At 33.5% G+C, this 26,987-nt stretch overlaps 2 protein-coding genes across 3 annotated transcripts in view; both read left to right on the top strand.

Annotated features, from left to right (window-relative positions):
- LOC137387280 (guanine nucleotide-binding protein G(i) subunit alpha) overlaps positions 1-5,202 on the top strand; it is a 62,732-nt gene extending 57,530 nt beyond the window's left edge. The window contains exons 9-10 of the mRNA XM_068073633.1: positions 3,908-4,112; positions 4,473-5,202. Of these exons, the coding sequence (XP_067929734.1) occupies positions 3,908-4,098 (191 nt within the window). The 3' untranslated portion in view covers positions 4,099-4,112; positions 4,473-5,202. The remainder of the gene's footprint in view (positions 1-3,907; positions 4,113-4,472) is intronic.
- Positions 5,203-5,801: 599 nt separating this feature from the next.
- Positions 5,802-26,987, top strand: part of LOC137388958 (vacuole membrane protein 1-like) — a 71,978-nt gene continuing 50,792 nt past the window's right edge. Inside the window, exon 1 of one of the 2 annotated variants that reach the window (XM_068075470.1) lies at positions 5,802-5,835. Coding sequence is in view for 1 of the 2 variants with exons in the window: in XM_068075469.1 (XP_067931570.1) it covers positions 6,845-6,868 (24 nt within the window). In the remaining variant the exon portion in view is untranslated. Of the gene's footprint in view, positions 5,836-6,778; positions 6,869-26,987 lie in introns of those variants that run through there. The other variant, XM_068075469.1, reaches the window with a different exon arrangement.

Raw genomic sequence — 26,987 nt, 5'->3', positions numbered from 1 at the left:
AGGCATTGCATCTGGAGCATTTTTAGACATTCGTCCCATAGAAAAATTCGGCTCTATACTGTGTTGCAGGACTGTAGTCAAGTGCGAAGTTTTCTGCCCATACACTGCGCCTGGTAGCAGCTGCTGTAGTTAGTGCATCTTGCTGTTGTCGCCGTTTCATCTGCTCTGAAAATTCAGCTCGCCGAGCAGCTGTTGTAGCTAGTGCATCATGTTCTTGTCGCCGCTGCATTTGCTCGGAGGTTTCTGCACGTCTGGCCGATGTAACGGCTGCTCTGAGCCGTTTGAGTCGCTGTTGGGTCGGCTGAGCAGTCTCTGCACTTCTAGCAGCTGCAGCATCTATTCTGGCCTGATCTCGATGTACCTGTGTTTGTTCAGCGGTTTCTGCTCTTCTAGCAGCTGCTATTCAGTTTCGTTGTAGGCGTAGCTGTGTTTGCTCTGCAGTTTCTGTTCGTCTAGCTGCTGTTTTGCGAATTCGGTCTCTTTCTCTACGGGAATCAATCTGTTTTTGCATTTAAGCAGTAAGCTTTTTGGAAGGCATTGTACTGCTTCAAGCATTACTAAAAGTGAATGAGATGGTGTGCCTTTTTGTAATATACGCTGCTCGCTTTCTTCTCATCGTCGCCTTTCGCAACGCTCGGAGTGCCCGTGCAAGTTCTGTAGTAGCTGTAGTTCTGTTAGCTCTGTAGCTGTTAGTTCTGTAGTACTCGTAACTGGGAAAAAAGTAAAAGTAAGTCAGCTGCGAAAGGAAATGAACATGCTTACTATCACGAACAGTAGCAAATCCAACGTTTTTGTAAGTAGTTGAGGTGTCGCAATTCATATACAATAGAACATTGAATAAGAAGTACTAACCTTTTCGATGTAGAAATTTAGTAGGTAAAACGCAGTAGCAGTATCCGTGCAAGTTCTGTAGTAGCTGTTGTTCTGTGTACTCGTAGCTGGAAAAAAAGTAAAAGTAACTTAGCTGTGGAAGGAAATGAACACGTTTACTATCACAAACAGTGGCAAATCCAACGTTTTCAACCCTTTCACTGATAGCTAGTTATAGCTATATACATTATAGCTACCCTAGTTATAGCTATCTATATTATAGCTAGTTATAGCTATATACATTCTAGCTAATTATAGCTATCTACATTGTTGTAGAATTATTCTGTCAGTTTTACATGTCGTACATCCTATGGCGATGTTTGACAGGTATTGGCACGTTTAAGCAGTGCTCTACTTAGGTTGTGTCATCACAGTTCATGTCTAGTCGAGCTTTATGCAAAGTAGTTACTTGCCCTCCTTCTGAAAGCTCCGGGTTTGGTAGGGAACAAGGCACGTAGTCGACCAAACCTCAGAGCTTTTTTTATCATTGTCGCATGTTTCCTGTGGGATTACAGTTGTATCTGCAGTTAGTTATAGTAAAGCACATTTCATAGATGAACATGAACTAGTTGTACAGCAAGTCTGTGTTATGTTTGTGGTCTTTGCTACAGCTCTAGCATATTAAAAGCATAAAACTTGAACAAGCAAATGTTATTGTTGAGTACACAACTCCAATTGTTGATGTACAACTCTGACCATCATGCTGGTGGAGCCGAACAGTTCACAGACTTTAGGAAGCTCGTATTATAGACATTGCAAGTGGCTAGAGAAAGTCATTCCAAGTGAAATGTAAAAATAGCATCCCAATGCAGCCTAGTATTTGACATATCACATATCAGAACTACAGCTACTACAGAACTACATAGATAGATCTCTACATAGATAGATCTCTACATAGATAGATCTCTACATGGATAGATCTCTACATAGATAGATTTCTGCATAGATCTGGCTCGACATAAGAAGTAGTGTGCAACATATTGTAACTCAAGGTTTTCAAAACATTTAATTAAATCAGCGGAAGTAAAACAGTTGGTAGAAAATAAAAAATACCAAAAAATGCAAAAATCATATTAAAGTATGTAGATTATATTAATCTAAACTATATCTATAAGTATAAGTTACACCCCCTTTATTTTGCGGTGTAATGTTCCTTCACTCACTTCACCCGCACATTGCCAAGGTTTTGCTTCTATTAATTTACTCTAGGTAAAATTACTGTGAAAAGCTCTTTATTGATTATTTTATTAATTTAGTTCATGCATTTAACAAGGTTTTATGTTTGGTTTTTACATAGTGTTTAAAATTCATTTATTTTAATGTTATATGTAATTACTTAAACTATTACTTGTCTTTTGAAACAAATTAAACAAAATAAAATGTATTCTTATAAGAATATTCACCTTGACGCATGACAGTTTTACACGAATCAATTGTAGAAAGTTGATTATCTTTCAATGTCAGGGTTAACTCCACTCATAACAGTGTTTTATATTTTCATAAAACATAAAAAACCTGCTCTTATGGAAGCACTTTAATTGTTTTCATATATGTATACTAGCTGTACTACCCGGCATTGCCCGGGTAATAAAAAAGTCTTTGCACAGAAAATTGATCTGTATTTAATATATTACACCATTTGCCATTCTAACTTTCAAACTACATATTATGAGAAAAGTGTTTTGTGTAATTGAAATAATTTAAGAGAAAATAAAAACAACCGTAAAGGTTTTCAAATTTTATCAAACAACTGTAACTTTCAAACTTCATATCATGAGGAAAATGTTTTGTGCAGGTCAAATAAATATAAAAAATAAAACGACTATCAAAGGGTTTAGATATGAATGTGAAATAATTAGCTAGTAATAGCTAAATTAAGTCGGTTTTGCCATGATTACAATAAAAGATGATTCGGTAATGATACAATTAATACGAACTCAGAAAACGAAATAAAAATCCTGAATATGTAGAATTAATAATAACCATTCTTGCATAGAAGTGTGTGTGTGTGTATAAAAAAGGTGATTGCTCCACCAAAAGCTATCCATCAAACCTTTGAATACAACGATACTGGTCCCTCTCGATACTGGTATAAATGTAAAAATGAGATATCGTACTGCTTTTGTCTGACCGAATGGAGAATATCAAAGCTCTTCCTTTAAATGTCCGGGTAAAAAGAATTGGCCTTGACACCATATATAGTAATTGAACCTTACGAAAAATATTTCTCAACAGGGGCATCATAATGTGTGGGAGCGTTGCTAAAATAATTAGCATGCGCATACTTCTATAGGATATATGATAATGACGTAGATTATTGTCTTCTATGGCTCAGTGGTAAAGTGTCTGGATTTTAAATTTGTGGTAGCAGTCTCCGTGAGTTAAAATCCGGAAAATATTAATTTCTAGATTTTAATAGCTATAGCTGGATGCACTGACAGACATACGACCAACTTTGAGAAATATATATATATATATGTATACATATATATATATGTATATATATATATATATATATATATATATATATATATATATATATATATATATATATATATATATATATATGTATATATATATACAAAGATTGAAAAAATTTTAGCAACAGTTTATTACTTAAAGTTTCATGATGCAAAATGATGTTAAGTTTACACCAATCGTCAGATAAAAAATTGCATGACACAAACACAGAACCAAGAATACACTAAGAACACCAAAATGAAACTTTGAGTAATAACTCTAAACTTAAGTGATAAACTTTAAGTAATAAACTGTTGCTAAAATTTTTTCCATCTTTGTATTTATACAGGCTCGGTGGACAACTTTGAGCACTATATCAGTGAAGTCTCAACTATTATCTGTATATATATATATATACATATATATATATATATATATATATATAGAAGCTCAAAGAACTATTCAAACATCTGTTCACATGATTTAATGGTTCTCTCCCTTATCACCTTCAGCTTGATGTTTTCAATGGATTATGGAAAGGACAGCTCCCAATTGAGCAAGCATGTTTTTCTTGCAGGAGGCAATACTTTTGAAGAGGCGGCTGCCTACATACAGATGCAGTTTGAAAACCTAAACAAGAAGAAAGACACGAAGGAGATTTACACACATTTCACTTGTGCTACCGACACCACGAATGTTCAGTTTGTGTTCGATGCTGTCACTGATGTCATCATAAAGAATAATCTCAAAGACTGTGGGCTTTTTTAGCCTGAAACATTGCTGTGAGTACTGTGTTGCATGCTTCATCTGTTTCAATCATTCAATGCCTTGAGCACTGTATGAATAGTGCATGTAACATCAAGAAGTCGCGACTCTCACTTGACTAGTTTCGTTACAAAATTTTCTACAAGGCGTGTTCAAAATATAGGTGACAGGTCATCACCGGTGACATATACTGGTCATTAGAGGGGTCTTTGGCAATCATAGAGCAAATTAAAAGTACCTTAGGCAACTTTTGAATCAATTACGAATGTCTTGGGTGACCTTTGACCTAGCATTTTTGTCTTGTTAAATTTGGTGAAGAGATTTTTCTCATATCTACTTGTGTGGCTAGTGGCTATTTTATCCCATAATTCCTGCAGGTAGTTAGTCCATGGAGTGAACATGGAGCGAAGTGATGACCCGGAGGTGATACCGATGAGCACCATCTTGGGTGGCTTTTACCATTTCCACTCATTCACATCCCTTGCTGCAGGAGCTCACTCTTACCCGATTTTAATCTGTTGGTAGAGGACAACTCCCCTTTATATCTTTCAGTACTGTCAATAATAAATAAACTACTGGTGTAGATCACTGAAAGTCTTATATATCTCTTCTCCTTTATGTACATTGTTTTATAATATTCCTGTTTCCTTCTCTGCTGTCATACGGAACACAGCTAGTCTTTTTCTATTTCATTAAACTTTTCACTCTCTAGACCTTCTGTTAGCAACGCGCCACTCTGTTAGATGAGTAATTTCTTTCTACACACTGGCTTACCTTGATTACACAGTATCTTTTTGTGATAATCTGTAATCTAGCATCATACTGGTTATATATCTGATGTTGTCATCACCCATCAGGATGTGTTCTGTTCAGCTTCAACTTGATGCTCTTATTATTATTATCTATTTTACTCAGTTCTCTTTTTATTTCTTCACTTCATCATTTAGCTTTTACCATGGTTTTCCTACATCAACCAAATAGATTGCACAAACTCGATAAAAATTCGTAGATAATTGAGTTAAGTATTCTCTGATTGGATAGCATGTTGTCCTTCAGCTACATTCATTATTTTGTCTTATTTCAATACTAATAAACTGTAGTATTGTCTTCGCTTTATTTTGATTTTGCGGACACATAATGCGTCGTTCATCAAAGTATTAATTTTACATTGCTTTGATGCACCATGATTGCATGATTGTAATAAAAAGAAATGAATAGATTTGTGTTATACTAGCTGCAAACTAATCCCAAATAAGTGGTAATTTTTCAGTATATTGTTTCCCGCAGTTTGTGACACATGAATGTTTAAATAGATTATTCAAAACAGGTTTTCGACAAATGAGCTAAATGTATTTCATGTTTGCAGTAATGGCTGTTGGAGTTGTGAATGCTAAGGTTTCTTGATAACTCAAAAACTAACGCAACTGTCGCCTTAAAATAGATACTGTCCCATCACTTCCATTGTATTGCCATCACATATGGCCTTTTTAAAGAGAAAGTAAATGCTCTTTAAAAAGGATGCATGCCCTTTTTGAGGGGCATGCAATGATAAGATTACATTCGACACATATGGAGTTGTGGCATCATTTAACTGCCGCAGTACTGAAATTAGGAACTACGTTTTATAGCGCTGACAACGAAAATCTAGCGAGTACTACGACGTTTCTGGAAACATGTATGTATACAATTTTCTCGCAACCATTATTACATCTTGTCGTGGAACTGACCGAACTGCCTACAGTATGTGATTTCAATTATTAAAAAAAAATGCAGAATCGGCTGGATATTTTATAACCCTTGAAATTTATTGCATAATATTTGTTAAAAAAATTATTTTTGATTGAGCTGAATAAGTATATTGTTATCCATTTTCATTGTTTACCGCTAGGCAATGATTTGGTTCAACTGGCGCATACTGTCATTAGCAGAAAGTGAATTACATAATTGAGCAGATGTGTTAGTATTTTAATTGGCTTATATTTTTGTCGCTGTATTATTAGCTTTATATAACCAGCATAAAGAACGGACTATCATTTGGGGGCAGTGTTAGAATTTGTGTTGGGAAAAAAATAAGAATCTCCAGCTGATTAGCTCGTAACAAAGTTATATAATTGGTAGAATTACCATTATATATCTAAAGTTAACGTTCTAGAAATTTTGATCACGACTTTTTTGTGCTCTTAGTTCTTCTCTTCCTCCTCTCTCTCCCTCATTGTAACGTCTCCGTTATATGCTATAGTTCTCTTGGTAATGTGTTTACACATCCATAATTGCTTATAAGCTATGCTATGATTGTTTGTACTGTAGAAGAAAATCATTAAGCAGAATGGGTATAATAAATGATGTTATATCCTTACTTGCCGGAAACTGTGAAGGAGAAACAAATTCGACAGAAATTGAGAAGCCTCGTAAATCTACGTTGCCAAGAAATGCTTGCGATCGCCGAGTATCAATCCCAGACAAAAGCAACTCGACCAGTAGTCCGGAACTGCGAAAGACTCAAACTAAAATATTAACCAAGTCTGGTCCTAGCAACTCGGGACCAGATCATCGCATAGTAACACAGGTTGAACCAGAAACAAATGACCAAACAGGGGCACCCATCAATCACCCTATCCGGCGTAAAGGGAAGGCCTCTAAACTAGCTCGTGCATGTGGAATTCCTGCTAGCGCATCTGTTGATGAGCTTTGCCCCTATTCCGTATCTCCCCTGTGCAAACCAAATGACATAATCCTTGTGTACCGCGATATGGCAGAATTGGCATACACTGCGGTAGGTGTCTTTCAATTTAGTAGACAACTTCAAGTTGGTCATGCAAATATTGCCTCTTACAAACTTTAACAAGATTTTTATAAAGTGGAATATTGACAAATGGTCTCATCTAACATAAAACATAAACAAGCTGATCTCGATGTTTTACAGCCTGATTTTATTGTTATGAGTGTCATGTTTTGTGAGTGTCATTTGTCAGCTAATGTAGATGTAGCATTTAATACTGGTCAAATATTTTTGTCATAGTTATTGAACAGTTTAGTGTACGTTCATCGGTTTATTTGTAGTAAATGCAAATTTTTGGCTGTTTCAGCTTCACAGTTGAAAAATCATTGCATTGCTAGGAAACAGTTAGATAATCTTATGAATATTTTGTAATCTTATATGATATTTTAAAAGTCCAATTAATTTGGTTTAACAGGAGAGCTTGCTTAATTTTTACCAACTCCATAACAGAAGGTAGTGTTTTGAGAGGTGTGCATGAGGTGTGCATGAGGTGTGCATGAGGTGTGCATGAGGTGTGGCAGTGGGAAAGTCTCCATATTTGCAAAAGGATTATGGAGAAGAAACTAATAATTAGTTAACTTACAGTAATAGTATTAATATATATACTACCAGTATTCATATCTCGTGTTTTCTTTATTCGGTGTATATATGTACTACCAGTATTCATATCTCGTGTTTCTTTATTCGGTGTATATATGTACTACCAGTATTTATATCTCGTGTTTTCTATATTCGGTGTATATATGTACCACCAGTATTCATATCTCGTGTTTTCTTTATTCGGTGTATATATGTACCACCAGTATTCATATCTCGTGTTTCTTTATTCGGTGTATATATGTACTGCCAGTATTCATATCTTGTGTTTTCTTTATTCGGTGTATATATGTACCACCAGTATTCATATCTCGTGTTTCTTTATTCGGTGTATATATGTACTACCAGTATTCATATCTCGTGTTTTCCTTAGTCGGTGTATATATATATACCACCAGTATTCATATCTCGTGTTTTCTTTATTCGGTGTATATATGTACTACCAGTATTCATATCTCGTGTTTCTTTATTCGGTGTATATATGTACTACCAGTATTCATATCTCGTGTTTTCCTTAGTCGGTGTATATATATACCACCAGTATTCATATCTCGTGTTTTCTTTATTCGGTGTATATATGTACTACCAGTATTCATATCTCGTGTTTCTTTATTCGGTGTATATATATACCACCAGTATTCATATCTCGTGTTTCTTTATTGGGTGTATATATGTACCACCAGTATTCATATCTCGTGTTTTCTTTATTCGGTGTATATATGTACCACCAGTATTCATATCTCGTGTTTCTTTATTCGGTGTATATATGTACTGCCAGTATTCATATCTTGTGTTTTCTTTATTCGGTGTATATATGTACCACCAGTATTCATATCTCGTGTTTCTTTATTCGGTGTATATATGTACTACCAGTATTCATATCTCGTGTTTCTTTATTCGGTGTATATATATACCACCAGTATTCATATCTCGTGTTTCTTTATTGGGTGTATATATGTACCACCAGTATTCATATCTCGTGTTTTCTTTATTCGGTGTATATATGTACCACCAGTATTCATATCTCGTGTTTCTTTATTCGGTGTATATATGTACCACCAGTATTCATATCTCGTGTTTTCTTTATTCGGTGTATATATGTACCACCAGTATTCATATCTCGTGTTTCTTTATTCGGTGTATATATGTACCACCAGTATTCATATCTCGTGTTTCTTTATTCGGTGTATATATATACCACCAGTATTCATATCTCGTGTTTCTTTATTGGGTGTATATATGTACCACCAGTATTCATATCTCGTGTTTTCTTTATTCGGTGTATATATGTATTACAGTATTCATATCTCGTGTTTTCTTTATTCGGTGTATATATGTACCACCAGTATTCATATCTCGTGTTTCTTTATTCGGTGTATATATGTACCACCAGTATTCATATCTCGTGTTTTCTATATTCGGTGTATATATGTATTACAGTATTCATATCTCATGTTTCCTTTATTCGGTGTATATATGTACTACCAGTATTCATATCTTGTGTTTTCTTTATTCGGTGTATATATGTACCACCAGTATTCATATCTCGTGTTTTCTTTATTCGGTGTATATATATACCACCAGTATTCATATCTCGTGTTTCTTTATTCGGTGTATATATGTACCACCAGTATTCATATCTCGTGTTTTCTTTATTCGGTGTATATATATACTACCAGTATTCATATCTTGTGTTTCTTTATTCGGTGTATATATGTACTACCAGTATTCATATCTTGTGTTTTCTTTATTCGGTGTATATATGTACCACCAGTATTCATATCTCGTGTTTTCTTTATTCGGTGTATATATATACCACCAGTATTCATATCTCGTGTTTCTTTATTCGGTGTATATATGTACCACCAGTATTCATATCTCGTGTTTTCTATATTCGGTGTATATATGTATTACAGTATTCATATCTCATGTTTCCTTTATTCGGTGTATATATGTACTACCAGTATTCATATCTTGTGTTTTCTTTATTCGGTGTATATATGTACCACCAGTATTCATATCTCGTGTTTTCTTTATTCGGTGTATATATATACCACCAGTATTCATATCTCGTGTTTCTTTATTCGGTGTATATATGTACCACCAGTATTCATATCTCGTGTTTTCTTTATTCGGTGTATATATATACCACCAGTATTCATATCTCGTGTTTCTTTATTCGGTGTATATATATACTACCAGTATTCATATCTCGTGTTTCTTTATTCGGTGTATATATGTACTACCAGTATTCATATCTCGTGTTTCTTTATTCGGTGTATATATATACCACCAGTATTCATATCTCGTGTTTTCTTTATTCGGTGTATATATGTACCACCAGTATTCATATCTTGTGTTTTCTTTATTCGGTGTATATATGTACCACAAGTATTCATATCTCGTGTTTTCTTTATTCGGTGTATATATATACCACCAGTATTCATATCTCGTGTTTCTTTATTCGGTGTATATATGTACCACCAGTATTCATATCTCGTGTTTTCTTTATTCGGTGTATATATGTACTACCAGTATTCATATCTTGTGTTTTCTTTATTCGGTGTATATATGTACTACCAGTATTCATATCTTGTGTTTTCTTTATTCGGTGTATATATGTACTACCAGTATTCATATCTTGTGTTTTCTTTATTCGGTGTATATATGTACTACCAGTATTCATATCTCGTGTTTTCTTTATTCGGTGTATATATATACCACCAGTATTCATATCTCGTGTTTTCTTTATTCGGTGTATATATATACCACCAGTATTCATATCTCGTGTTTCTTTATTCGGTGTATATATGTACCACCAGTATTCATATCTCGTGTTTTCTTTATTCGGTGTATATATATACCACCAGTATTCGTATCTCGTGTTTTCTTTATTCGGTGTATATATATACCACCAGTATTCATATCTCGTGTTTCTTTATTCGGTGTATATATATACTACCAGTATTCATATCTCGTGTTTCTTTATTCGGTGTATATATATACCACCAGTATTCATATCTCGTGTTTCTTTATTCGGTGTATATATGTACCACCAGTATTCATATCTCGTGTTTTCTATATTCGGTGTATATATGTATTACAGTATTCATATCTCGTGTTTTCTTTATTCGGTGTATATATATACCACCAGTATTCATATCTCGTGTTTCTTTATTCGGTGTATATATGTACCACCAGTATTCATATCTCGTGTTTTCTTTATTCGGTGTATATATGTACTACCAGTATTCATATCTTGTGTTTTCTTTATTCGGTGTATATATGTACCACCAGTATTCATATCTCGTGTTTTCTTTATTCGGTGTATATATGTATTACAGTATTCATATCTCGTGTTTTCTTTATTCGGTGTATATATGTACCACCAGTATTCATATCTCGTGTTTCTTTATTCGGTGTATATATGTACCACCAGTATTCATATCTCGTGTTTTCTATATTCGGTGTATATATGTATTACAGTATTCATATCTCATGTTTCCTTTATTCGGTGTATATATGTACTACCAGTATTCATATCTTGTGTTTTCTTTATTCGGTGTATATATGTACCACCAGTATTCATATCTCGTGTTTTCTTTATTCGGTGTATATATATACCACCAGTATTCATATCTCGTGTTTCTTTATTCGGTGTATATATGTACCACCAGTATTCATATCTCGTGTTTTCTATATTCGGTGTATATATGTATTACAGTATTCATATCTCATGTTTCCTTTATTCGGTGTATATATGTACTACCAGTATTCATATCTTGTGTTTTCTTTATTCGGTGTATATATGTACCACCAGTATTCATATCTCGTGTTTTCTTTATTCGGTGTATATATATACCACCAGTATTCATATCTCGTGTTTCTTTATTCGGTGTATATATGTACCACCAGTATTCATATCTCGTGTTTCTTTATTCGGTGTATATATGTACCACCAGTATTCATATCTCGTGTTTTCTTTATTCGGTGTATATATGTACTACCAGTATTCATATCTCGTGTTTCTTTATTCGGTGTATATATGTACTACCAGTATTCATATCTTGTGTTTTCTTTATTCGGTGTATATATGTACCACCAGTATTCATATCTCGTGTTTTCTATATTCGGTGTATATATGTATTACAGTATTCATATCTCGTGTTTTCTTTATTCGGTGTATATATGTACCACCAGTATTCATATCTCGTGTTTTCTATATTTGGTGTATATATGTATTACAGTATTCATATCTCGTGTTTTCTTTATTCGGTGTATATATATACCACCAGTATTCATATCTCGTGTTTCTTTATTCGGTGTATATATGTACCACCAGTATTCATATCTCGTGTTTCTTTATTCGGTGTATATATGTACTACCAGTATTCATATCTTGTGTTTTCTTTATTCGGTGTATATATGTACCACCAGTATTCATATCTCGTGTTTTCTTTATTCGGTGTATATATGTACCACCAGTATTCATATCTCGTGTTTTCTTTATTCGGTGTATATATATACCACCAGTATTCATATCTCGTGTTTTCTTTATTCGGTGTATATATGTACTACCAGTATTCATATCTTGTGTTTTCTTTATTCGGTGTATATATGTACCACCAGTATTCATATCTCGTGTTTTCTTTATTCGGTGTATATATGTACCACCAGTATTCATATCTCGTGTTTTCTTTATTCGGTGTATATATATACCACCAGTATTCATATCTCGTGTTTCTTTATTCGGTGTATATATGTACCACCAGTATTCATATCTCGTGTTTTCTATATTCGGTGTATATATGTATTACAGTATTCATATCTCATGTTTTCTTTATTCGGTGTATATATGTACCACCAGTATTCATATCTCGTGTTTTCTTTATTCGGTGTATATATGTACTACCAGTATTCATATCTTGTGTTTTCTTTATTCGGTGTATATATGTACTACCAGTATTCATATCTTGTGTTTTCTTTATTCGGTGTATATATGTACTACCAGTATTCATATCTTGTGTTTTCTTTATTCGGTGTATATATGTACTACCAGTATTCATATCTCGTGTTTTCTTTATTCGGTGTATATATATACCACCAGTATTCATATCTCGTGTTTTCTTTATTCGGTGTATATATATACCACCAGTATTCATATCTCGTGTTTCTTTATTCGGTGTATATATGTACCACCAGTATTCATATCTCGTGTTTTCTTTATTCGGTGTATATATATACCACCAGTATTCGTATCTCGTGTTTTCTTTATTCGGTGTATATATATACCACCAGTATTCATATCTCGTGTTTCTTTATTCGGTGTATATATATACTACCAGTATTCATATCTCGTGTTTCTTTATTCGGTGTATATATATACCACCAGTATTCATATCTCGTGTTTCTTTATTCGGTGTATATATGTACTACCAGTATTCATATCTTGTGTTTTCTTTATTCGGTGTATATATGTACCACCAGTATTCATATCTCGTGTTTTCTTTATTCGGTGTATATATATACCACCAGTATTCATATCTCGTGTTTCTTTATTCGGTGTATATATGTACCACCAGTATTCATATCTCGTGTTTTCTATATTCGGTGTATATATGTATTACAGTATTCATATCTCGTGTTTTCTTTATTCGGTGTATATATGTACCACCAGTATTCATATCTCGTGTTTTCTATATTCGGTGTATATATGTATTACAGTATTCATATCTCGTGTTTTCTTTATTCGGTGTATATATATACCACCAGTATTCATATCTCGTGTTTCTTTATTCGGTGTATATATGTACCACCAGTATTCATATCTCGTGTTTCTTTATTCGGTGTATATATGTACTACCAGTATTCATATCTTGTGTTTTCTTTATTCGGTGTATATATGTACCACCAGTATTCATATCTCGTGTTTTCTTTATTCGGTGTATATATGTACCACCAGTATTCATATCTCGTGTTTTCTTTATTCGGTGTATATATATACCACCAGTATTCATATCTCGTGTTTTCTTTATTCGGTGTATATATGTACTACCAGTATTCATATCTTGTGTTTTCTTTATTCGGTGTATATATGTACCACCAGTATTCATATCTTGTGTTTTCTTTATTCGGTGTATATATGTACCACAAGTATTCATATCTCGTGTTTTCTTTATTCGGTGTATATATATACCACCAGTATTCATATCTCGTGTTTCTTTATTCGGTGTATATATGTACCACCAGTATTCATATCTCGTGTTTTCTTTATTCGGTGTATATATGTACTACCAGTATTCATATCTTGTGTTTTCTTTATTCGGTGTATATATGTACTACCAGTATTCATATCTTGTGTTTTCTTTATTCGGTGTATATATGTACTACCAGTATTCATATCTTGTGTTTTCTTTATTCGGTGTATATATGTACTACCAGTATTCATATCTCGTGTTTTCTTTATTCGGTGTATATATATACCACCAGTATTCATATCTCGTGTTTTCTTTATTCGGTGTATATATATACCACCAGTATTCATATCTCGTGTTTCTTTATTCGGTGTATATATGTACCACCAGTATTCATATCTCGTGTTTTCTTTATTCGGTGTATATATATACCACCAGTATTCGTATCTCGTGTTTTCTTTATTCGGTGTATATATATACCACCAGTATTCATATCTCGTGTTTCTTTATTCGGTGTATATATATACTACCAGTATTCATATCTCGTGTTTCTTTATTCGGTGTATATATATACCACCAGTATTCATATCTCGTGTTTCTTTATTCGGTGTATATATGTACTACCAGTATTCATATCTTGTGTTTTCTTTATTCGGTGTATATATGTACCACCAGTATTCATATCTCGTGTTTTCTTTATTCGGTGTATATATATACCACCAGTATTCATATCTCGTGTTTCTTTATTCGGTGTATATATGTACCACCAGTATTCATATCTCGTGTTTTCTATATTCGGTGTATATATGTATTACAGTATTCATATCTCGTGTTTTCTTTATTCGGTGTATATATGTACCACCAGTATTCATATCTCGTGTTTTCTATATTCGGTGTATATATGTATTACAGTATTCATATCTCGTGTTTTCTTTATTCGGTGTATATATATACCACCAGTATTCATATCTCGTGTTTCTTTATTCGGTGTATATATGTACCACCAGTATTCATATCTCGTGTTTCTTTATTCGGTGTATATATGTACTACCAGTATTCATATCTTGTGTTTTCTTTATTCGGTGTATATATGTACCACCAGTATTCATATCTCGTGTTTTCTTTATTCGGTGTATATATGTACCACCAGTATTCATATCTCGTGTTTTCTTTATTCGGTGTATATATATACCACCAGTATTCATATCTCGTGTTTTCTTTATTCGGTGTATATATGTACTACCAGTATTCATATCTTGTGTTTTCTTTATTCGGTGTATATATGTACCACCAGTATTCATATCTTGTGTTTTCTTTATTCGGTGTATATATGTACCACAAGTATTCATATCTCGTGTTTTCTTTATTCGGTGTATATATATACCACCAGTATTCATATCTCGTGTTTCTTTATTCGGTGTATATATGTACCACCAGTATTCATATCTCGTGTTTTCTATATTCGGTGTATATATGTATTACAGTATTCATATCTCATGTTTCCTTTATTCGGTGTATATATGTACTACCAGTATTCATATCTTGTGTTTTCTTTATTCGGTGTATATATGTACCACCAGTATTCATATCTCGTGTTTTCTTTATTCGGTGTATATATATACCACCAGTATTCATATCTCGTGTTTCTTTATTCGGTGTATATATGTACCACCAGTATTCATATCTCGTGTTTTCTATATTCGGTGTATATATGTATTACAGTATTCATATCTCGTGTTTTCTTTATTCGGTGTATATATATACCACCAGTATTCATATCTCGTGTTTCTTTATTCGGTGTATATATGTACCACCAGTATTCATATCTCGTGTTTTCTTTATTCGGTGTATATATGTACTACCAGTATTCATATCTTGTGTTTTCTTTATTCGGTGTATATATGTACCACCAGTATTCATATCTCGTGTTTTCTTTATTCGGTGTATATATGTATTACAGTATTCATATCTCGTGTTTTCTTTATTCGGTGTATATATGTACCACCAGTATTCATATCTCGTGTTTCTTTATTCGGTGTATATATGTACCACCAGTATTCATATCTCGTGTTTTCTATATTCGGTGTATATATGTATTACAGTATTCATATCTCATGTTTCCTTTATTCGGTGTATATATGTACTACCAGTATTCATATCTTGTGTTTTCTTTATTCGGTGTATATATGTACCACCAGTATTCATATCTCGTGTTTTCTTTATTCGGTGTATATATATACCACCAGTATTCATATCTCGTGTTTCTTTATTCGGTGTATATATGTACCACCAGTATTCATATCTCGTGTTTTCTATATTCGGTGTATATATGTATTACAGTATTCATATCTCATGTTTCCTTTATTCGGTGTATATATGTACTACCAGTATTCATATCTTGTGTTTTCTTTATTCGGTGTATATATGTACCACCAGTATTCATATCTCGTGTTTTCTTTATTCGGTGTATATATATACCACCAGTATTCATATCTCGTGTTTCTTTATTCGGTGTATATATGTACCACCAGTATTCATATCTCGTGTTTCTTTATTCGGTGTATATATGTACCACCAGTATTCATATCTCGTGTTTTCTTTATTCGGTGTATATATGTACTACCAGTATTCATATCTCGTGTTTCTTTATTCGGTGTATATATGTACTACCAGTATTCATATCTTGTGTTTTCTTTATTCGGTGTATATATGTACCACCAGTATTCATATCTCGTGTTTTCTATATTCGGTGTATATATGTATTACAGTATTCATATCTCGTGTTTTCTTTATTCGGTGTATATATGTACCACCAGTATTCATATCTCGTGTTTTCTATATTTGGTGTATATATGTATTACAGTATTCATATCTCGTGTTTTCTTTATTCGGTGTATATATATACCACCAGTATTCATATCTCGTGTTTCTTTATTCGGTGTATATATGTACCACCAGTATTCATATCTCGTGTTTCTTTATTCGGTGTATATATGTACTACCAGTATTCATATCTTGTGTTTTCTTTATTCGGTGTATATATGTACCACCAGTATTCATATCTCGTGTTTTCTTTATTCGGTGTATATATGTACCACCAGTATTCATATCTCGTGTTTTCTTTATTCGGTGTATATATATACCACCAGTATTCATATCTCGTGTTTTCTTTATTCGGTGTATATATGTACTACCAGTATTCATATCTTGTGTTTTCTTTATTCGGTGTATATATGTACCACCAGTATTCATATCTCGTGTTTTCTTTATTCGGTGTATATATGTACCACCAGTATTCATATCTCGTGTTTTCTTTATTCGGTGTATATATATACCACCAGTATTCATATCTCGTGTTTCTTTATTCGGTGTATATATGTACCACCAGTATTCATATCTCGTGTTTTCTATATTCGGTGTATATATGTATTACAGTATTCATATCTCATGTTTCCTTTATTCGGTGTATATATGTACTACCAGTATTCATATCTTGTGTTTTCTTTATTCGGTGTATATATGTACCACCAGTATTCATATCTCGTGTTTTCTTTATTCGGTGTATATATATACCACCAGTATTCATATCTCGTGTTTCTTTATTCGGTGTATATATGTACCACCAGTATTCATATCTCGTGTTTTCTATATTCGGTGTATATATGTATTACAGTATTCATATCTCGTGTTTTCTTTATTCGGTGTATATATATACCACCAGTATTCATATCTCGTGTTTCTTTATTCGGTGTATATATGTACCACCAGTATTCATATCTCGTGTTTTCTTTATTCGGTGTATATATGTACTACCAGTATTCATATCTTGTGTTTTCTTTATTCGGTGTATATATGTACCACCAGTATTCATATCTCGTGTTTTCTTTATTCGGTGTATATATGTATTACAGTATTCATATCTCGTGTTTTCTTTATTCGGTGTATATATGTACCACCAGTATTCATATCTCGTGTTTCTTTATTCGGTGTATATATGTACCACCAGTATTCATATCTCGTGTTTTCTATATTCGGTGTATATATGTATTACAGTATTCATATCTCATGTTTCCTTTATTCGGTGTATATATGTACTACCAGTATTCATATCTTGTGTTTTCTTTATTCGGTGTATATATGTACCACCAGTATTCATATCTCGTGTTTTCTTTATTCGGTGTATATATATACCACCAGTATTCATATCTCGTGTTTCTTTATTCGGTGTATATATGTACCACCAGTATTCATATCTCGTGTTTTCTTTATTCGGTGTATATATATACTACCAGTATTCATATCTTGTGTTTCTTTATTCGGTGTATATATGTACTACCAGTATTCATATCTTGTGTTTTCTTTATTCGGTGTATATATGTACCACCAGTATTCATATCTCGTGTTTTCTTTATTCGGTGTATATATATACCACCAGTATTCATATCTCGTGTTTCTTTATTCGGTGTATATATGTACCACCAGTATTCATATCTCGTGTTTTCTATATTCGGTGTATATATGTATTACAGTATTCATATCTCATGTTTCCTTTATTCGGTGTATATATGTACTACCAGTATTCATATCTTGTGTTTTCTTTATTCGGTGTATATATGTACCACCAGTATTCATATCTCGTGTTTTCTTTATTCGGTGTATATATATACCACCAGTATTCATATCTCGTGTTTCTTTATTCGGTGTATATATGTACCACCAGTATTCATATCTCGTGTTTTCTATATTCGGTGTATATATGTATTACAGTATTCATATCTCGTGTTTTCTTTATTCGGTGTATATATATACCACCAGTATTCATATCTCGTGTTTCTTTATTCGGTGTATATATGTACCACCAGTATTCATATCTCGTGTTTTCTATATTCGGTGTATATATGTATTACAGTATTCATATCTCATGTTTCCTTTATTCGGTGTATATATGTACTACCAGTATTCATATCTTGTGTTTTCTTTATTCGGTGTATATATGTACCACCAGTATTCATATCTCGTGTTTTCTTTATTCGGTGTATATATATACCACCAGTATTCATATCTCGTGTTTCTTTATTCGGTGTATATATGTACCACCAGTATTCATATCTCGTGTTTTCTTTATTCGGTGTATATATGTACCACCAGTATTCATATCTTGTGTTTCTTTATTCGGTGTATATATGTACTACCAGTATTCATATCTTGTGTTTTCTTTATTCGGTGTATATATGTACCACCAGTATTCATATCTCGTGTTTTCTTTATTCGGTGTATATATATACCACCAGTATTCATATCTCGTGTTTCTTTATTCGGTGTATATATGTACCACCAGTATTCATATCTCGTGTTTTCTTTATTCGGTGTATATATATACCACCAGTATTCATATCTCGTGTTTCTTTATTCGGTGTATATATATACCACCAGTATTCATATCTTGTGTTTTCTTTATTCGGTGTATATATGTACCACCAGTATTCATATCTCGTGTTTTCTATATTCGGTGTATATATGTACCACCAGTATTCATATCTCGTGTTTTCTATATTCGGTGTGTATATGTACCACCAGTATTCATATCTCGTGTTTTCTTTATTCGGTGTATATATATACCACCAGTATTCATATCTCGTGTTTCTTTATTCGGTGTATATATGTACCACCAGTATTCATATCTCGTGTTTTCTATATTCGGTGTATATATGTATTACAGTATTCGTATCTCATGTTTCCTTTATTCGGTGTATATATGTGCTACCAGTATTCATATCTGGTGTTTTCTTTATTCGGTGTATATATATACCACCAGTATTCATATTTCGTGTTTCTTTATTCGGTGTATATATATACCACCAGTATTCATATCTCGTGTTTTCTATATTCGGTGTATATATGTATTACAGTATTCATATCTCATGTTTCCTTTGTTCGGTGTATATATATATACACCACCAGTATTCATATCTCGTGTTTGTTTATTTGGTATATATATGTACCACCAGTATTCATATCTGGTGTTTTCTTTATTCGGTGTATATATGTACTACAGTATTCATATCTCGTGTTTTTTTATTCGGTGTATATATGTACCACCAGTATTCATATCTCGTGTTTATGTATGTGTGTTGATGTTTACTAAGTATCACAAACTGTTATACTGAGAAAATTAGGATTCTCTTAAAAGCTGAATCGCTAAAGGTTGTGTTATTGTCTCGATTGTTGTGTCACTTAAATAACATTTTAGAAGTTATAACAGTTTACAACTTTTTCATTTTGTTAATAAAATGTGTTTTATCATTTAACGAACAAAAATCTAATGTTTCTTATTTTAATGGTTTAAAGCTAAAAAACAACCTTGTTGTTCAATTTTTTGCTGTGACCTCATATCAACTATTGTACAAGTAGCTTTAAAATGTTTTGTTGATAATGCATAACTCATTGCGCAAATGACAATTGGCGAATCTAAATTTAGTTTTAGCTTGTCTTTGAAGATGAAAAATCTATAACATTTTACAAATATTCTGTTACACCTAGTTTAAACAAATTACTTTTGCAATTTTTAAATCTTTTACGAATAACTAACAGCGCAACTAGGATCGTAAACTCTGTATTGTATTGCCCTTTTTAACTTACTTTAGTTATGTACACCGTTAGCAAGACTGAAGCTCAAGGAATGACCTGCATACCTAGACTGTATTAGCATGGCTTACATATCTACACTGTATTAGTATGACTTATATACCTACACTGTATTAGCATGACTTGCATACCTACACTGTATTAGAATGACTTACATACCTACACTGTATTAGTATGACATACATACCTACACTGTGTTAGCATGACTTACATATCTACACTGTATTAGCATGACTTATATACCTACACTGTATTAGAATGACTTACATATCTACGCTGTATTTTCCCCCAACTGGTTTATGTTTATCTTTTTCTATTTATTCCTTTTGATGAGTTGTGAGCAAGTGATTGGATAATGAGACGAATAGATGAGTTGTGAGCAAGTGATTGGATAATGAGACGAATAGATGAGTTGTGAGCAAGTGATTGGATAATGAGACAAATAGATGAGTTGTGAGCAAGTGATTGGATAATGAGACGAATAGATGAACGATGTGTAATCATTAAAAGGGCATCGCTATTGACTATTTTTCAATTGATTTGTTTCAACCAATCACTGAAAGATTGTTCGCAATCTTCCAAATTATCAAAAACACATCTGTCCAAACCTATGTTGTTTGCATAAAAATTTAGTTTGTCGGGATTTAACATAGTGAAATTGCTTCAAAAATCATCTACTGTAAAACCCTATGGCTATTAGAATGTTTCATTTTATGTCCAAAACTAACATTGTTGATGATTTGTAATGAGAATGTCTAGAAGGTGGTGTTGCGGTGTAGAGGATATTGAGAATGTCGAAAAGGTGGTGTTGCAGTGTAGAGGATATTGAGAATGTCTAGAAGGTGGTGTTGCGGTGTAAAGGATATTAAGAATGTCTAGAAGGTGTTGTTGCGGTATAAAGGATATTGAGAAAAGGGCTTTTCCGTATTTGATTACTTTACATCCTTTCATCAAATTAGCCCTAAGCCGTGGTCACACGATGGCCGAACCGACTTAAGTTTGGTTTGGTTCGGAGGTTGTTTTACTTCGGTTCAGCTAAGCCACATGTCACACAGCATCCGAAGTCACTTGGCTTCCTAGATACCATACGCATGGAGACAGGACACTGTTTCATAGGTAGATTTTATGTATTTGAGCTAAATATTTCTGTATTAAACAAAAAACTTTGAGGAACACTTATTAATTATAATTACGCAGCAGATTTATCAGAAGATCGTTCAGCTGCTCAAAATAAATCACCCGATAAAAAGATTTTGCCAACCATTCCCATCAACAAAGTTATATTTTTTGTTAACATATGAATGTTTTTCTATGCTGAGTACATAACAAACAAAAACAGTATTTATTATAGTACTGTGGTTTTACATAAATAAATCAGTCAACGATTCTTCATCAGGATGAGTATGACACATTACTTCTATTCTACATGAAAGAAAACCACAACAATTCTCTTACATTTATGCAAAACTTAGGTGCAACATCTTACATTTAAGCAACACAATCACAAGTCCGGGTGAGCCTTGTCGTAAATTGCTTCATGTTGTTTATTTAACGAAATAAAAAGATCGTCCCATTTATTTTTTAACTTTGCTCATACGCACGTAAGAAGAAATGTGACGCGTGCTCGCTAGAGTTTTAACCAGCCAATAGGAGCAAGGGTTTGGCCACGAAATTTCAAGCAGGACCGAAATGGGTCGTTTCAGCCAGAAATGTCTTTGGCTGAACGGTTTACAACTGACAGCGATGTCGTTTTGCGTCGTTTAGTTCGTTTCGGCTCTCGTGTGACCACCTCTTTAGGCTAGTCATCCAAGGCAACATATCTGTGTAAAGCCCTTTGGAGTGGTGAGGACTTTCACTCCTGCTAATTTAGCACTAGCAACACCCATTAGCCTGCCAAAAAAATCATACTGTTGATGAAATTTGTTAGTGACTATAGGGAGGATTTAGCCAGACGCTCTCATGGTTGAACAACTATCGGGTAATAAGATGAACGATGATTGTGATGATTATCACTGCATATGGTCCTCAAAAAGGGCTAAGATTAACGTATGATGGGTCTTTAGAAAATGTAAGCTTTATCAACAAACCTGGTGTGTGGACATTGAGCTTAGTTCTTCTTATCTTGTTAGTGCTGTCACCACAAGGCGCGAGTAAGTCATAAATATTCATAGAGTGATATTGCTGTGCTGTCACCACAAGGCGCGAGTAAGTCATAAATATTCATAGAGTGATATTGCTGTGCTGTCACCACAAGGCGCGAGTAAATCATAAATATTCATAGAGTGATATTGCTGTGCTGTCACCACAAGGCGCGAGTAAATCATAAATATTCATAGAGTGATATTGCTGTGCTGTCACCACAAGGCGCGAGTAAGTCATAAATATTCATAGAGTGATATTGCTGTGCTGTCACCACAAGGCGCGAGTAAATCATAAATATTCATAGAGTGATATTGCTGTGCTGTCACCACAAGGCGCGAGTAAATCATAAATATTCATAGAGTGATATTGCTGTGCTGTCACCACAAGGAGCGAGTAAATCATAAATATTCATAGAGTGATATTGCTGTGCTGTCACTACGTGCCGCAAATACATCATAATTATTTAGAGGATATCTTAGTGCTGTCACTATGTGCCACTAGTGCATCATGAATATCTAGAGGATATCTTAGGGTTATCACTGCATGCCAAAAGTAATTCGTGAATATGCATAGTGATAATTTGAAAAATACATGGGTCTGCAAAATATGGATTAGGTAAGTCTGTTGACTATTTCAAGTTTAATATTATGATGGTTTAAAAATATTTCTACATCTTTTTTGGTGCTATTATCTCTTGGTCCTGTTCAGCTGTTGGTGCCTTAATGCAGCTAAGTTTTGACTAAATAAAAACAATTTCATTCATAATGTTATCATTCGCTGTGTTCTGAATGTAGGCTTGGGCGTTACCAAAATGAAGAAAGAGTTTATCATTTCGTGTTGTTTTTTTGTGGGCTTTAGCTCCATGTTTCAAGTAGCCATTAGCCATGCTTCCCAATTTGTTCTGCTGAATAATCACGGACAGATACTAACAACTGTTACGCGGAGTGTCTCAGGCTGTTTCAACTGGCCCATTCTTTGCTTCGCCATTAGGTACATTTTACAGAGACATCCACTCATAAATTGTAATCGCATTGTGAGAGCTAATTTTATTGTAAAGGTTAGACGCTATATTTTATCATATCTTAACTTGCTTTTCACATCATATCGTCATTGTTTTACTATCTCGATAAACAACTGAAAAACTCATTTTTTCAAGCAGGATTATGAACAAAATATAGCATAAGATGTTAATAAAATTGCCTTGTAACATAAAGAGAAAAGGCCTGCACTGCATTTCTTTTCATATGTAGTGAGTTGCATTCTGGCCAAAGCCATGTTTGGCACACCAAGAGTGATTGTTCTCACATGAGCATGCACCTGGTCTATGCCTTATGCTCTCTATGTAACAACATTAATCCTTATCTGTTTTATAAAATGGTTTGTTTTAAAGAATACATGTGCAACTTTGGTTCAAGGACCATAATTACTATGAAGGATCATAAAGTTTTGTTATATCTTATTATAATATGAATTCCTTCATATTATGAAGTGTCATTTACCTCAATGACTTTTAGTGACTAGCCCTTTTCCATAAACAACTACGCTTATCAGAATATTATAATGGCTAGGTAAACTAAGACTAATCCAAGGCTAAATAAACTAAGGCTAAGTAAACTAAAGCCTGATTCCCATATGGTGCCCTACGTCGCAAGCACTGGTGATAGCACCGCAGGCTATCAGCGGTGAAATGTGAACTTACGCGCCGAGTACCGCCGGTAGTTGCCGGCGGTCAACGCAAGAGTTTAGTGCTGTTCAACTTTCGCTAAATGCCGCAGGCAAAACCTTCTCGAAATGCACTGTGCAGGTGAAGGTCAGCATTATCGAAATGGCATTGCGAGCGAAAATTTTTATGCTATTATTAGCGATGCAGCTTTATGTGAACAGAAACCGTCTAGCATCGCAAGTGTTTTGCTACGCAAGATTACTGCCGGGGTCTCGCAATCGATATGGGAACCAGGCTTTTGGCTACGTAAACGAAGGCTGTGGAAAGATTTTGCCATCCCACCGCATCGTAAAAGGTCTCATCCTTTCGGGTCACCATTCTGCAGGCTCTCCTAGTTTGATCAGTTATTGCCATCCGACACAGTCATCAGTGTCTTCTTGTCTAAGATTAAACACTTCAAGTCAGTTTTCACTGTGTTATCCATCTGCGCTTGCGCCTTAAAACTACAAATGAGCTGTTAACCAGTAGCAATGTAGCATCAACCAATAGCAGTGTAAATACAACCAATGACAGTGTAGCATCAGCCTATGGCAGTGTGGTATCAACCAATGGCAGTGTAGCATTAACTAGTGGCAGTGTAGCATTAGCCAATAGCAGTATAGCTTCAACCAATAGCAGTGTAGCATCAAACAATAGCAGTATAGCATCAACCAATAGCAGTGTAGCATCAAACAATAGCAGTGTAGCGTCAAACAATAGCAGTGTAGCATCAAACGATAGCAGTGTAGCCTCAAACAATAGCTGTGTGGCGTCAAAGACAATCATTTATGGGATACTAGTTGAATGCATGGCATTGCTCGGGTTATAAAAAATCTTTGGACAGAAAGTTTATTTTTATTTAACAATTACAGTTTTATTACGTTGTAAATGTTAAATAAAAATAAGCAAACATTTATATTTTTATATACATTTACCATTCTAACTTTAAAACTTCATCTCATGAGAAAAGTGTTTTTTGTGCCGGTCAAATGAATTAAGAGAAAAATAAAACAATTTGTAAAGGTTTTCAAACGACTGTAACTTTTAAATTTCATATAATGAAAGAAGTGTTTTGGTGAAATAAACTAGGAAAGAAAATAAAACCTTGAAGCTGTTTAAATGTAAATGTGAAATCGTTAGCAAGTAATGGCTATATATAGTCTGCTTGTTTCGATTACAATGAAAAATTATTTGGTATACACTAACATGTAGGGGAGGGTGGGGCACGTTGCAACCAAAAATGCATTTTTGGGTATAACATTTTCCTAAAATATTGGAATATAATGTAGATAGTCACAAAAGATGCAGAAATATGTTTTACATATGTATGCCAAATGCATATTCTGCTGGTTGAATACTTCGGAAAATATCACCAAAGTACTAATCGCATAATTAGTGTGTCAACGCACTCCGGTAGGGGTACGTTGCAACCATAGAGTAATCTCCCCCTAGAGTGATAACTGCGCATTCAACAACACGAGCGTTTCCGGTGCCAACAAGGAGCGTTTAGGCCACGCCCCTTTTTTGTGCTAGTCAATCGTAGTAATTGACAAAACGATAACATCAGCCATGAGAATGATCATGAATTTCCACAGTTAAGATAGTAATTATTGCTCATATTAAAGAAATGATGATTATAGTTTATTACTCTAATATATGCTTATTATTTAAAGCAATTTAATACCTACATGCCTTGCAAAGGCACTGAATAGATAGTATTAAGTAGGCCCTAAGTGAGTTAATACAATCAGTTACTCCAATGATATACAGCCTCCACACATGGGGGGCTGTATATCATTGGTTACTCATAGATAAGATAGATAGTCATACTGGGGTTGTATAACATTAGTGTGATGGAAAGCTAATCGACTGCCATCAACTGAAAGTATTGACATTGTATGGTGATAGAGTGATTCATTGACCCACAGTCCACAAACAGCCCTTGCATGTAATATTAGATTTCAATACATATCAATCAAATACATAGACTAGCTTGAAGCAAAGATGTCCACTAGTTAGTGGACATCGTTGCTTGATGTAAGCAAGCAAAGATCTTGAAAGAGTGGCAAATGTTGTTATATGTTAGATAAAAATAAATTATACTTAATTATACTAAATTTTAATTATTTAAAAATAAAATAGACTTTTTTATTACTTTATTTATTAAATAATTTTTTATTGTAATCATAGCTAAACAGATTATATTTAGCCATTACTGGCTAATTATTTTACATTTAAACACAATTACAGTTTTTTTTTCTAATTTATTTCAACAAAACACTTCTTTCATGATATGAAATTTAAAAGTTGTAGTTTTTTGAAAAAGCTTGAAAACCTTTACAGTTGTTTTCTTTTTCCTATTAATTCATTTGAACTGCTTAAAAATATTTTCTCATTATATGAAATTTAAATGTTAGAATGGTAAATGTTATATAAAAATAAATTTTCTGTCCAAAGACTTTTTTATTACTCGAGCAACTCGGGTAGCACAGCTCATAGTTGATGGCAGTCGACTAGCTTCCCATCACACTAATGTAATACAACCCCAGTATGACTATCTATCTTATCTATGAGTAACTGATTGCATTAACTCATTTACTTAACACTATCTATTCAGTACCTTTGCAAGTCATGCAGGTATCAGGGATTACGTGTATGTCACAATTTTCATTTCCATAACATTTCCATAATATATTTCCATATTATTTTTATTTCATAAAATTTCCATAATTCATTTCCATATTAATTCCATTTCCATAATTCATTTCCATATTATTTCTATTTCCATAACATTTCCCTTCTTCTTTTCCATAGTGTTTCTATATCATTTCCA

This window comes from Watersipora subatra, chromosome 2 (assembly GCF_963576615.1).
Source record: "Watersipora subatra chromosome 2, tzWatSuba1.1, whole genome shotgun sequence".
In the NCBI taxonomy this organism is placed as follows: Eukaryota; Metazoa; Bryozoa; class Gymnolaemata; order Cheilostomatida; family Watersiporidae; genus Watersipora; species Watersipora subatra.
The sequence above is the reverse complement of the archived record's forward strand: the minus strand, read 5'-3'. Positions and strand labels throughout refer to the sequence as shown.